The sequence below is a fragment of the Leptopilina heterotoma genome, unplaced genomic scaffold (assembly GCF_015476425.1).
Source record: "Leptopilina heterotoma isolate Lh14 unplaced genomic scaffold, ASM1547642v1 Lhet_275, whole genome shotgun sequence".
In the NCBI taxonomy this organism is placed as follows: Eukaryota; Metazoa; Arthropoda; class Insecta; order Hymenoptera; family Figitidae; genus Leptopilina; species Leptopilina heterotoma.
In genome coordinates this window covers 1,997,675-2,009,930 of record NW_025110983.1, presented here as the reverse complement: position 1 = coordinate 2,009,930, position 12,256 = coordinate 1,997,675, and the positions used below count along the sequence as shown (strand labels likewise).

General features: G+C 26.5%; 2 protein-coding genes across 2 annotated transcripts; one reads left to right on the top strand and one right to left on the bottom strand.

Annotated features, from left to right (window-relative positions):
- Positions 1-4: 4 nt before the first annotated feature.
- On the bottom strand, positions 5-4,723 carry LOC122503912 (neurofilament heavy polypeptide-like). Its single transcript, XM_043614683.1, has 2 exons — positions 4,576-4,723; positions 5-3,349 (listed from the first exon to the last, which is right to left on the bottom strand). The coding sequence occupies exons 1-2, from the start codon at positions 4,669-4,671 to the stop codon at positions 986-988; spliced, it is 2,460 nt and encodes an 819-aa protein (XP_043470618.1). The 5' UTR covers positions 4,672-4,723; the 3' UTR covers positions 5-985.
- An 847-nt stretch (positions 4,724-5,570) lies between these two features.
- LOC122503914 (putative ankyrin repeat protein RF_0381) lies at positions 5,571-11,361 on the top strand. The gene is made up of 3 exons (XM_043614685.1): positions 5,571-5,813; positions 8,046-8,645; positions 9,373-11,361. Exons 2-3 carry the CDS (start codon positions 8,141-8,143, stop codon positions 11,043-11,045), a joined length of 2,178 nt encoding a protein of 725 aa, XP_043470620.1. The 5' UTR covers positions 5,571-5,813; positions 8,046-8,140; the 3' UTR covers positions 11,046-11,361.
- The last annotated feature ends 895 nt before the right edge of the window (positions 11,362-12,256 follow it).

Here is a 12,256-nt window from a genome sequence, read left to right as displayed (position 1 = left end):
TTTAATAACAGGCAAATAATAATAATCACTACTCACTAATTACTATCTTATTTTTATCAAAAATCTCGGACGTTAAAGATTAACTATAACAAATTACTATTATTTTTTTAAATTTTAAATTGATCGTTTGATCATAATTTTTATTATTTAAATAATAAAAATTATGATCAAACAAATTGTAGTGGATAAAATCCATAATTTTTTTTTATCGTAGTAATAATTTAGAGAAATTTCTCTAAATTGTTACTTCTAAAAAAAAATCTTATGAATTTTATCCACTAATTTATATTAAATTATTATTTAATTATTATTATTTAATAATTATTTTAAAATAAAAATATCACGAGCTCGAAACGCTTCAAAGAAAGGTGCGCGCCAAAGATTCAACAAATTTTTGGTTATGTTTTTGTAATTTTTTGAATAAAAATACGCAAAGAAGATCAACTCTCAATATAAATCACTGATGTTTAAGTCTTCATTTACATTTAAAATATTTAATAAATACTGATTTTAATTTTTTTTTGCAATAAAACAGAAACTTTAAATTAAAGGAAAAATAATAAAAACATAACATTAAAATATTTTACTTTTTTGGAATCTTTCTTTGGATCTATCTTTAGATACATATCATATGTTATGTTTACTGTACATTTATTACATTAAAATATTAATTTTTACATAATAAAAATAAATATATATAAAAAAATCATTTTCGTTCCAAAAAAAGTTCTTGTAACGTTTTTTTACATCTTATTATTATTATTTGAACATTTCATGTTCTTAAAATATTTTGGAACATTATTTACGGTTATGTGAAACATTCTAAAATGATTTCAAGAACGTTCTTTGAATTATGAACATTACAATTTTTTTGCCTCGAGGGAATAGAGTATAGTTACAATTTGATAAATAAATAAATATTCGGGTATTTTTAATCGCACAACGTTTTTCAAAATTCTTCGCTTCTGAAAGTTTCCAATTTTTTCTATTTCTTATAGTAACAATTATAACCAGGATAGAATTGTCCGTGACCATTGTCTCTACAATCATAACCGCCATGTAGATATTGTGAAGAAAATGCTGATTCTGATGATTCTGATGATTCCGATCCAGAATCTGATTCCGATCCTGAATCTGATCCTGAATCTGATCCTGAGTCTGAGTCTGATTCATCCGAGTCACATTCTTCCGAACTATGACACTTTTTACAATTTTTACCCACGATCGATTTATTACAACAACATTTATTCTTATTTCCGTTATTTGTTTCGGTTCCATTATTTGCTGTTTCCCCTCCATTAGGTTGTGTCGAACTTTCTCCTTCATTATTACCAGTATTATTATTATTATTATTTTTATCACCCGATGGCGATGCTGATCCACCAGGTGCTCCAACTGGTTGAGGATTTTGGTTCGGATTATCTTGTTTATCACTTTGTAAGGAACCAAGTGGTGCATTAGGTCTGCTTTGTTGTTCATCAGTGTCTTCTTCGTCATCGATGTTGTCATTATTTTCAGATGATTTTTTATCAGTAGGCGTAATTGTTTTAGCCTTTTTGATAGGTTCAGCTCCTTGTGAAATGGGAGAAATTGGTTTATCTGATTTTTCTGAATGTTTTCCAGAAGGATCTATAAAGTCTTCGTCGTCGTCGTCGTCGTCATCATCATCGAGTAATAATTTCTTTCTGTCACTTGGAATTTCAGGACTTACTGCTTTATCTGCAGGTGATTGTTTATTATCAGACAGTTTGTGTTTCTTATCGTTTGGTGATGTTGCACTTCCTGCTGCAGGAGATTTTGGAGCATTTTCCTTATCAAGTTGGTCGTAGTAATCATCCATATCTTCATATTCTTGTTCTTTTTCTTTAGCTACTTTTTCAGCTTTTTCTTTAGCTTCCTTTTCAGCTTTAGCTTTAGCTTCTTTTTCAGCTTTAGCTTTAGCTTTAGCTTCTTCTTTAGCTTTAGCTCCTTCTGATATTAAGTGAAAGGGAGAAATTGGTTTTTTATTTTTTAAATGTTTTTCATCATTATTTATAAAGTCTTCGTCGTCGTCATCGTCATCATCAAGTAATAATTTCGTTCTGTCACTTGGAATTTCAGGACTTACTGCTTCATCTGTAGGTGATTGTTTATCATTAGTCAATTTATTTTTCTTATCGTTTGGTGATGTTGCACTTCCTGATGCAGGAGATTTTGGAGCATTTTCCTTATCAAGTTGGTCGTAGTAATCATCCATATCTTCATATTCTTGTTCTCTTTCTTTAGCTTTAATTCTAGCTTTCTCTGCAGCTCTAGCTTCTTCTTCTCTAAGTCTAGCTTCTTCTTTAACTTTGGCTTTAATTCTAGCTTCCTCTGCAGCTCTAGCTTCTTGTTCAGCTTTGGCTTTAATTCTAGCTTCCTCTGCAACTCTAACTTCTTCTCTAGCTTCTTCTTCAGCTTCAGCTTTAATTCTAGCTTTCTCTGCAGCTCTAGCTTCTTCTTCTGCAACTCTAGCTTTTTCTTCAGCTTTAGCTCTAATTCTAGCTTTCTCTGCAGCTCTAGCTTCTTCTTCTGCAACTCTAGCTTTTTCTTCAGCTTTAGCTCTAATTCTAGCTTTCTCTGCAGCTCTAGCTTCTTCTTCTCTAAGTCTAGCTTCTTCTTTAACTTTGGCTTTAATTCTAGCTTCCTCTGCAGCTCTAGCTTCTTCTTCAGCTTCAGCTTTAATTCTAGCTTCCTCTGCAACTCTAACTTCTTCTCTAGCTTCTTCTTCAGCTTCAGCTTCAATTCTAGCTTTCTCTGCAGCTCTAGCTTCTTCTTCTTCTGCAACTCTAGCTTTTTCTTCAGCTTTAGCTCTAATTCTAGCTTCCTCTGCAGCTCTAGCTTCTTCTTTCTCTTCAACTTTAAGTCTCAATTGTTCTTTAATAGCAACTTCTAAATTTTCATCTTCATTCGAATCTTCATCTGCATCTTCTGCATCACCAATAACTACAGGCGATGATGTTCCATTAAATCTATCACCTTTCGTATTATCATTCTGTAATTTATTATCAGCAAGATTGGTATTTTTTTGTTCAGATTGATTATTATCGTAGATTTTAGTTACTTTTTCATTCTTTCGAAATTTCTTTGGTTTTTTCCCTGTTGTTGGTGGTGGTGTTGTTGTTTCAGATGTTGTGGTAATTCCCTTTTTATCAGCATGATGACAATTTGCAAATTTTTTTGCAAATGGTTTAAAAAATTCTAATAGTAATTTTGTCTTCTCCTCCTTTGTCATTGGTAATAATGAATGTACAGATAATAATTTAATTGCTTTATTAACAGCACCATCCAAATCTTCATTCCAATATTTTGAACATGGACATGTGAATTTCTGAAAAGGAACAAAAATATTTTATATTTTTATTAAAATGAATAATTTTTTTTTATTCTTAATTTTAAAAAATTAATTAATTAATTAATTAATTAATAAAATTAATTAATTAAGAATAAAAAAAAAATTATTGAGATTGTAAAAGTTATCAAATTGACACTGAATTTAAATGAGAAAATTTTGAATAATATATAGAAAACTATGAAACCAAATTTTCGAATAAAAAAATTTTTTCTTACTTTCTTGGGCTTAACTTAAAAATATATTACTTGCAATAAGAAGAGTATATAAAGTTATCAAATTAAATAAAAAAAAAAAATTTTAATTAAAAAAAATTAAAAAAATTAAAAATTTTAAATTTTAAATTTAAATTAATTTTAAATTTTTAAATTTAAAAATTAATTAAATTAAAATTAAATTAAAAAAATTAAAAATTTAAATTTAAAAAAAAAATAAATAAAATTTAAAAAATTTTAAATTTCTCGGGCTTTACTTAAAAAGATATCACTTCCAATCAGAATATGTTATTTGTTAATTAAAAATTTTATTTGTAAAATTTTTTAGATTAAATTTAAAAACTATCACACTTTTTAAAATAACTATCACATTACTATTAGATTTTTAAATTACACGTAAATTTAGTTTTGAAAAAAAGTCAAAGAACATTAAAACAAAACAAGCACCCACTTAAATTTGAAAATAAAATTTTAAAGATAAATATTCTTTTTGTTTAAAAAAAAAAATTTGAAAAATTAACAAGGTGCCAGTTTTATTCAATATCTACTTGTAAATTTTATTTCAGAACTCATGCTAATTTTAATAATACAAGCAAAACTCATTAAATTTTTTTGTTTCTATAGAAAAGTAAAAAAAAAAAAATTTTTTAAGGTTTAATTTTTTAAAAAATATAGAATTTAGTGGTTTAGAAGAAAAAAATGATAATGAATACATTTTGGAAAATAAAAAAATATTATATGCTTTTAATCAATAATAATAATAATAATTTTTTTTTTTTTTTTTTTTTAAGTAACGACAATAATAATAGAAATAATACCTAACTGATATTAATTGTACTAATTATTAACGTATTAAAATGAGATTTATAAAATTTTATATAAATTTATTATAAATTAATATAAATTCTACTATATTTTTCAATAAATATAAATATAATATTTATAGTAAAATAAAAAATTAATATAACAACAAATAAATTAAATTCTTACCTTATCCGTTACTTCGACACTTTCCTTCGTTGAATATGCGAAATTTAATTTCAATAAATAATTACAAATTAAAACTACAATAAACGTGTATCGCATTTTGAATGTGCACTTTTATAATGAGCAAAAATAATGCTTTTTGTCAAATTAAATTTTCTTTATATATTAACTCGCCACTGTTGACATGACACGTAAAACGTGATTTTCAATAGCAACATTATTGAAATTTAATCTTTTCCGTTTTAAATTAATTTCATTTTTATTATTTTGTTTATATGTGATTTTATATGATAAGAAAAATGGAAAAAAAATTTCTCTTATTGTTGAAGAAAAACAAAAAAAAATTCGTGACATATCTCTTGAACTTAATAATAAAAAAAAAAAAATTAATTTTTTTAAACACTTTATTTTTTCCACAATAATATATTCACAATCAATTTTTTAATATATCAATTGTTTTTTTCATTTAAAAATCATTTTTTGAATTATAAAAATTGATATTAATAAATGGATATATTGTTTAAAAATATTGATAAAGTTTTTTTTTATAATTATAAAGAAATTAAAATACTTAAAATTATTAAAAAATAATTTAAAATCAAATATAAAGAAAGTAATAATAATAATGATGATAATGATGATAATAATAATTTTCTTTTACTGTTATTATTATATTATATTAGGTGTAACAAAAAAAAACAAATTAATGTACACGATACATTATAAAAAAAAGATAATAATAAAAATAAAAATTATAATAATAATAATAATAATAATAATAATTTACAAATTTAATATTAATGAAAAATTATATAAAAAATTGACAAATTTAAAAAATAAATGAATATTAAGAATAATACTGTACTAAAATTATTAAAGTAAACAGATTTTGATTTATTATTTAATTTAAAATTCAAAAATAATAAGTATCGTGTCCCTGACATTCACTAATACAATTACACCTATATATATAATTTTGTTATTATTGAACGGTCAGAACTTAAAATTCGCTTCTATAGTATAATTTACTTCTTCATTGACTTTCGCAATTAATTTCATTTTAATTTAGTGTTTGTTTTTTTTCGATAAAAATTTATATGTAAAATACATATTTTATAATTATTTTTCTCAATTTATGTATGTATATGTGTCACAGTGAATTTTTACATAAACAAAAATCAAAGGGAAACGATTCATAATTTAGAATTTTAATTAAATGAATGGAATTTCCGCAAATTCAGGTATGATTGTGTTTTTTTCATAATATAATATAATATAATATAATATAATATAATATAATATAATATAATATAATATAATATAATATAATATAATATAATATAATATAATATAATATAATATAATATAATATAATATAATATAATATAATATAATATAATATAATATAATATAATATAATATAATATAATATAATATAATATAATATAATATAATATAATATATAATATAATATAATAAAATATAATATAATATAATATATTATATTATAATATATTAATATATTGTAATAATACCCTTACATATTCGAAATTATTATTGCTAATTATTTTCATTGCTTGTGATAGAATTATAATAATTAACCATAACTATAATATTAGTATAATTATACATTATATTTATTTTAAATTAATTCTTCAGATTTTTGTTGAAGTACATTCTTGACATTACATTATTTCATATCTGCATTTTATAAATGACTTTGTTTACAAATTTGAATTATTTCAAAACAGGAAATTTTGCATATTTGCGTTTAAAGTTTTTAAATTTCTCTTTATAATAAAGTGATTTTTAAAAATAAATCTAATTATTACCCATTATTTTTTTATAAATAAAAAATAGCAATTTCTTTTAAAATAATTTAACAAATGCTTAATAAGAAAGTTATAATAATTAATAATAATTTACTAATTATTAAAAAAATAAATTATAAATTAAGTTATAAATATTAACCCAAATACCACGTATAAAGCAGAATATACTTGCAAAAACATGTAAATTTTAAAAATTACATTGGAAGATAGAATAATATTTATTATATGGGTGATTCTCCTGAAAGGGACCCTTTTTTGGTTGAATTTCCAAAAAATCAAATTATTCTTTTTTTGTTACTTTTCTTTCATAAATAAGTTTAGAAAATGTTTAAAGATAAAAATATAAGTTGCGCAAAATTAATTTTTAGAAATAAGACCTCCAGGAACATTTTACTATCATGTGTTCTAGAGGTTAAGTATAATTAATTATAACTTTTAAATTAATTATTTTGTAAAAAAAACTCGGTAGGAATATTTTTTTTAAATAATAAATTGTTATGTTTTAATTTATTGCACTTTTTGCTTGTATATTTTATTTTTATTAAATTAATAATTTAATTTGAGGGTTAAATATTTCAAAACAATGATTAAAAAATTAAAAACAAAAGAAAACGCCTATCAAATATAAAAAAGGCTTCGGAGATGAATTGATAATTTAATGAAAAAATTCTCATTTTTTCTAATTTTAAAAATATTACAATTTTTTAAACAATATTTTTAGTTTTAATCATCAAATATTTTCACATCGATTACATATTATGTTTAAAACGTTAAAAAATATGATGTTATTATATAGAAAATGAGGCTTCGGAGATGAATTTAATTTTTACTCTCATTGATAATACTATTTTAATTAATAATTTAAATAACTTTTTTTACCTTATTTTAAACAAATGTAAGTAAAAAATAATCCTTATATTCTAAACTTTAATTTGATATATATCATAAATATGTTGAAATTGTTTAAATACGTTAAAATATAATTATAAAATATACATTCTGTTTAACCAAAATTCGATGACAAAATTAAATATGTTTTTTAAATAGGAAGAAATTTAAATATAAGCAATAGAAGATTATATAAAGATAGATAAATCTTCGTAGATTATAAATAAATTTTTCAAAAAATTTAAACTTGATAAAATATTAATGAAAAATTAATTTAAATAATGAACCTCATGTTGGAGACACGTGAAGTGGTCCCTTTCAGGAGAATCACCCATATACCTAATTATTTATAAATTAGCTTGAAAATAGTTTAAAAAATTATTTCTAAACTTTTTTCATTAATTTCATTAATTTTATTAATTTCATTAATTTTATTAATTTCATTAATTTCATTAATTTAATTAATTTATAGTATCAGAATTTTATGTAAAATGTTCCATTTGTATAAATTATTATCGACAATCGGCAATATTAATGTCTATAATGTCAGTAATCGGTTAAGAAATTAACTAACTTGCTTTCAGATGGTAAGGTAGAGGTCTATTTTTTTATACCGACAGTCGGTAATACTGATTTCACCATTATAATAATAGTCGGTAAAACAGTCGTTATACCAATTTTGTCCGAAATAAAAATTATAATTACAAATCTTGTCAATTATCATTAATTTTCTTTTATTTCTTAATTTTGCAGATTACATTCTTTGACAAGTGATATTTAAAAAAAGAAGTGAGAAAAAAAGCAAAAACTAACGAAGAAATAATAAAATATACCAAAAAAAAAAAAAAATGGAGGCAACACAAACGTTTGAATCACGATTAAGGAGAATGATTCTTATTGGTGATGAAGATGAAATAAGGGCCTATTTACAGTTTCATCAAATATTTCAACTTGACATTGGTATATTGAATTTGGCAATAAGTTGTAATCGACTGGAAATTGTTAAAATGATACTCAATTATGGAACACAAACAAATCCAAATCAAAGAAGTGCCTCATTACCATTGTACGTTGCCTATCAATGTAAAAATTATACCATGTGCCGTCTACTTGTTTCACATGGTGTTGACATTAATATGGAAATAAATGAAAATTTAACATTATTGGAGAATGCAATTTGTGACAATGAAGTGAATTTTGTTGAATTTTCACTTGCAAATGGCGCCGATATGAATCGTATCAATAAAAAATATTCATGTTCACCACTTCATCTCGCATGTTTTGTGGAGAATGCAGTTATTGTGGAGAAATTATTGAGATATAATGCTGAAATTGATGCAAAGGATTCAAGAGGTATGTTTATTGGTATATTTTTGTTTGGGTGATTTTTTAAGGCCGGGTTTTTTTATTATGTGTTTTTCTTATTCGCACTTTGTTTTTCGTGGTTAACACGTGGATTAGACAAGGAGAGACATGCCTTCTCATTGCTGTCCTTGTTCAACGCACGTATATTGCCTTAGGCTGAGTTCATATGTCCAGTAATATTACTGACAAAAATATAACCAGTCCGAGTCAAATAAGAGCGAACATTTTACTTGAAATTATAAATTTAATTTTTCATAACTATAATAAAACATGAAGATATCGATCACTCCGAGTCTTCGACTCGGAGTCATAGATTTCTTCATCACTGCTAACTGTCAGAAAAATTATAACGTATTTTTAATTATTGCTGTCAGATGACAATAACGCGGTTGATGCGATAGAAAGGGAAAGGGGTCGTGCATCGTTTCTCATATGACGCTAAGGGTGTTCTCACACTGGCGCGCATCTTTTCGAAATGACGCTACAGGTGCTCTCACACTGTCGCGAATCTTTTCGAAATGACGCTAAAGGTGCTCTCACACTGCGAATCGTAACGTGCAAAATAGAAAATAATCAAAATAAACTTCCCTCCTCGTATATCTCATCCTCTAAATTATTTATCTCTTTCTAACTAAAAATAACGGGAAATTTATATATTTTTAATAATAATAATTACATAGGCAGTTTTCTGATACTTTTTTTTCTGATTTTTCAGGTACGACTGCACTGTGTCAGAGTCTATTACTAAACGACGCAAATAGTGTCAAAGTTCTCATACAATTTGGCGCGAACGTGAATTTCATCACCAACGGTGGACAAGTTCCTCTTCATCTAGCAGCAGGACACTTTAAAAATACCGAAGTAATGAGACTATTTTTATCAAAAATTCAGAATCACTATCCCCAAGATGAAACTAATTGCATTCCCCACTATCTCGCGGTTTACAAGCAAAACACCGTCGCACTAGAATTACTACTCGACACTAATCCAAACAAAAATGATCCCCGAAATAAAATGACCTTCTGTCTCGCTCTCCTAGCCGGAAGTTCGTATCTAAAAGACCGGAAGATGATTGACATTTTTGTAAAACGTGGTTACATGTTGAAAAACGAGGACTTTAGGAATGTTCAAATACCACAACCCTGGAGGGAGTGTCTCGAGAAGACCCACAAAAGTACCGACTATCAATTCGTGCCGTTAGTGGTCCGAAAAATAGTGACAATCGAGATACTTTTTGGTTTTTTGGTCCTAAAAGCGGCGGTTATACTCGGACTCAAGGAATTAGTGATGAGTCTCCTGAATCCAAAGGCTGAGCTAAATGTCGGTTTTATGGAGAAGCGAAGATCGTTTCTACACATGGCGGCCGAATTCGGTCACTTGGAGGTTGTTGCCGAATTATTGCGACGTGGGGCCGAAGTGAATTACACCGATGCCGATGGAATGAGTGCACTGCATTTCGCCGCAAGGAATGATCGTGGTAATATTGTTAAACTCCTCCTCGATCACGGTGCAAATATCGAGGCGAAAAGTAATAATTCCGAGACGCCATTATTCCTGGCCGTCCATTGCTGTTCATATCAGTCGATAACACTTCTACTCAACTCAGGCGCCGATGTCAATTGTCCCGATTCAAGTCTCATGTCACCATTGCACATCGCCGCCGAATTCGAGCAGGAAATGCTCGTTCAATTACTCCTTCAATATGACGCCGATATAGACGCAAAAATACCCAACAACGAGACAGCACTCGAAATAAGCCTCCGACGTAATGGTAAAGAAAATATGAAAATTGTGAAAAATCTTCTCAATAATGGCGCCAAATATTACGCCGACTATCAACCGATTTATTTCCGTGATTATCACAAATTACTCATAACCTATAAGATCCGTTGGGATTTTATTGGTTCGCAAAATATTTCCTACAGTCTCTCGCCAACGCGCGCTGAAACATTAATTTTCTCCGGCGATTGTGATGATGAAATTGAAAAAATTAAGTTTATGAAAATTGGCCTCACGCAAACAATTGGACATCTTTTGATAAATTGGGACGACGATCAACTTGCTCTTATCTTAAGAAACGAGAGTTATGTCGAAAATTTGAAATCAGCGAAATTACATTTAATGTTTCCAATTTATGGTGCAATTATTGAGGCTAAAATATTGCGAGCATTGAGAAGAAGTCGTTTACTCAAGATGGCGCATCATTGTCTTGATGTTCTCTTCAGAAAATCCGTCTCACCGTTAATTAGTGATAATATTTTGTTGGGTCTAACGAATTTGGATTTACGACGTTTAATCGTTGCAACGCCCTTTGAGTGTGAGAGGAAGAAAAATTTCTTCGCCAATGGTCTTTTTTTGGTACGTAAAATAAAAGACTATGTGGATTGAATTTTTCCTTCTTTAACGCAAATATAATCAAGGCTAGTCAATAATTTTTAATTATCTTATTCTTGTAGTTAACTACTTTTTCTTGTAATTTTTTTTAAACGATGACAATTTGACTTTTGTGGAGAAATTATTTTGTAAAGATATGAATGCACCTTTATTCTTGGAATTTCGTTTATGGTAGGTTCACACTCCTATTTGATTGTTGAAAATTTACTGAAAATTGTACGAACAAAAGTGTATGAACGAAGCATTAATGTGTTTTGCAATCAATGAACATATTGAGAAAGAAAAAATAAATTTCAAAGATTAATTATTATTTTATTTTCTTAAATACTAACCGCATTTTCTTACGTTCCCAACCCTGGCGTTTACTCGTTCCGACAGTTCCATTTAAACAAAAAAAAACACTCGACAGTTGCCGGTTGGCGTAAAGGTGCTTCTATACCTCCGGTGGATTGGTCAAGCAATCGGCTCGATGAATTTTCACGGTCGGAAAATGTACTTTCATGGCGGGTATTTTTGAATAAGTACACTGTAAAAAAATCTGCTGTAAATTTACTATGTCCGACGTTGGAAAGTTTGGTCACTATGTCCGACGTGGTATTTTTACACGCCGACTGTAATCTACATAACCTGCAAATATTTTTTGAAATAATATTTTCAGTCGTAACTTTTTGTATTTATGAAATATAGCCCAAAACTTTTTGTTATATTATTATTTACTTATAAATTAGCATATACTTTCTATAAATGTACATTATATACACTTTTTTAGAGTTATTTATAAAAACTTGAAAATTTTTTGAAAATCTTAAAGGAATAAGAAAATTACATTCGCCATGTAATTGTACAGATCGTGCGACGTAATATTACGTCAAAGTGTAGAAATACACGCAATGTAAAAATACCACGTCGGACATAGTGATCAAATTTTCCTACGTCGGACGTAGTAAATTTACACAAAACTATTAAATTACATAGTCGTATAATGTAAAATTATTAAAAATAGTAAAACTACTTTTGGAACGAAATAAATTTACTACGTACAACCTATAATTTTGATGTGTGAAATTACAAGTTTCGTGTTATTTTACACCAGATTTTTTTACAGTGTAAATGTTGAAAAGGTTTTTACTTGAAAATTTATTTAAAAAAATGATTTTATCATAGAAATTCTTTTGAAATTTATGTTAAAAAACATGTTTTATTTT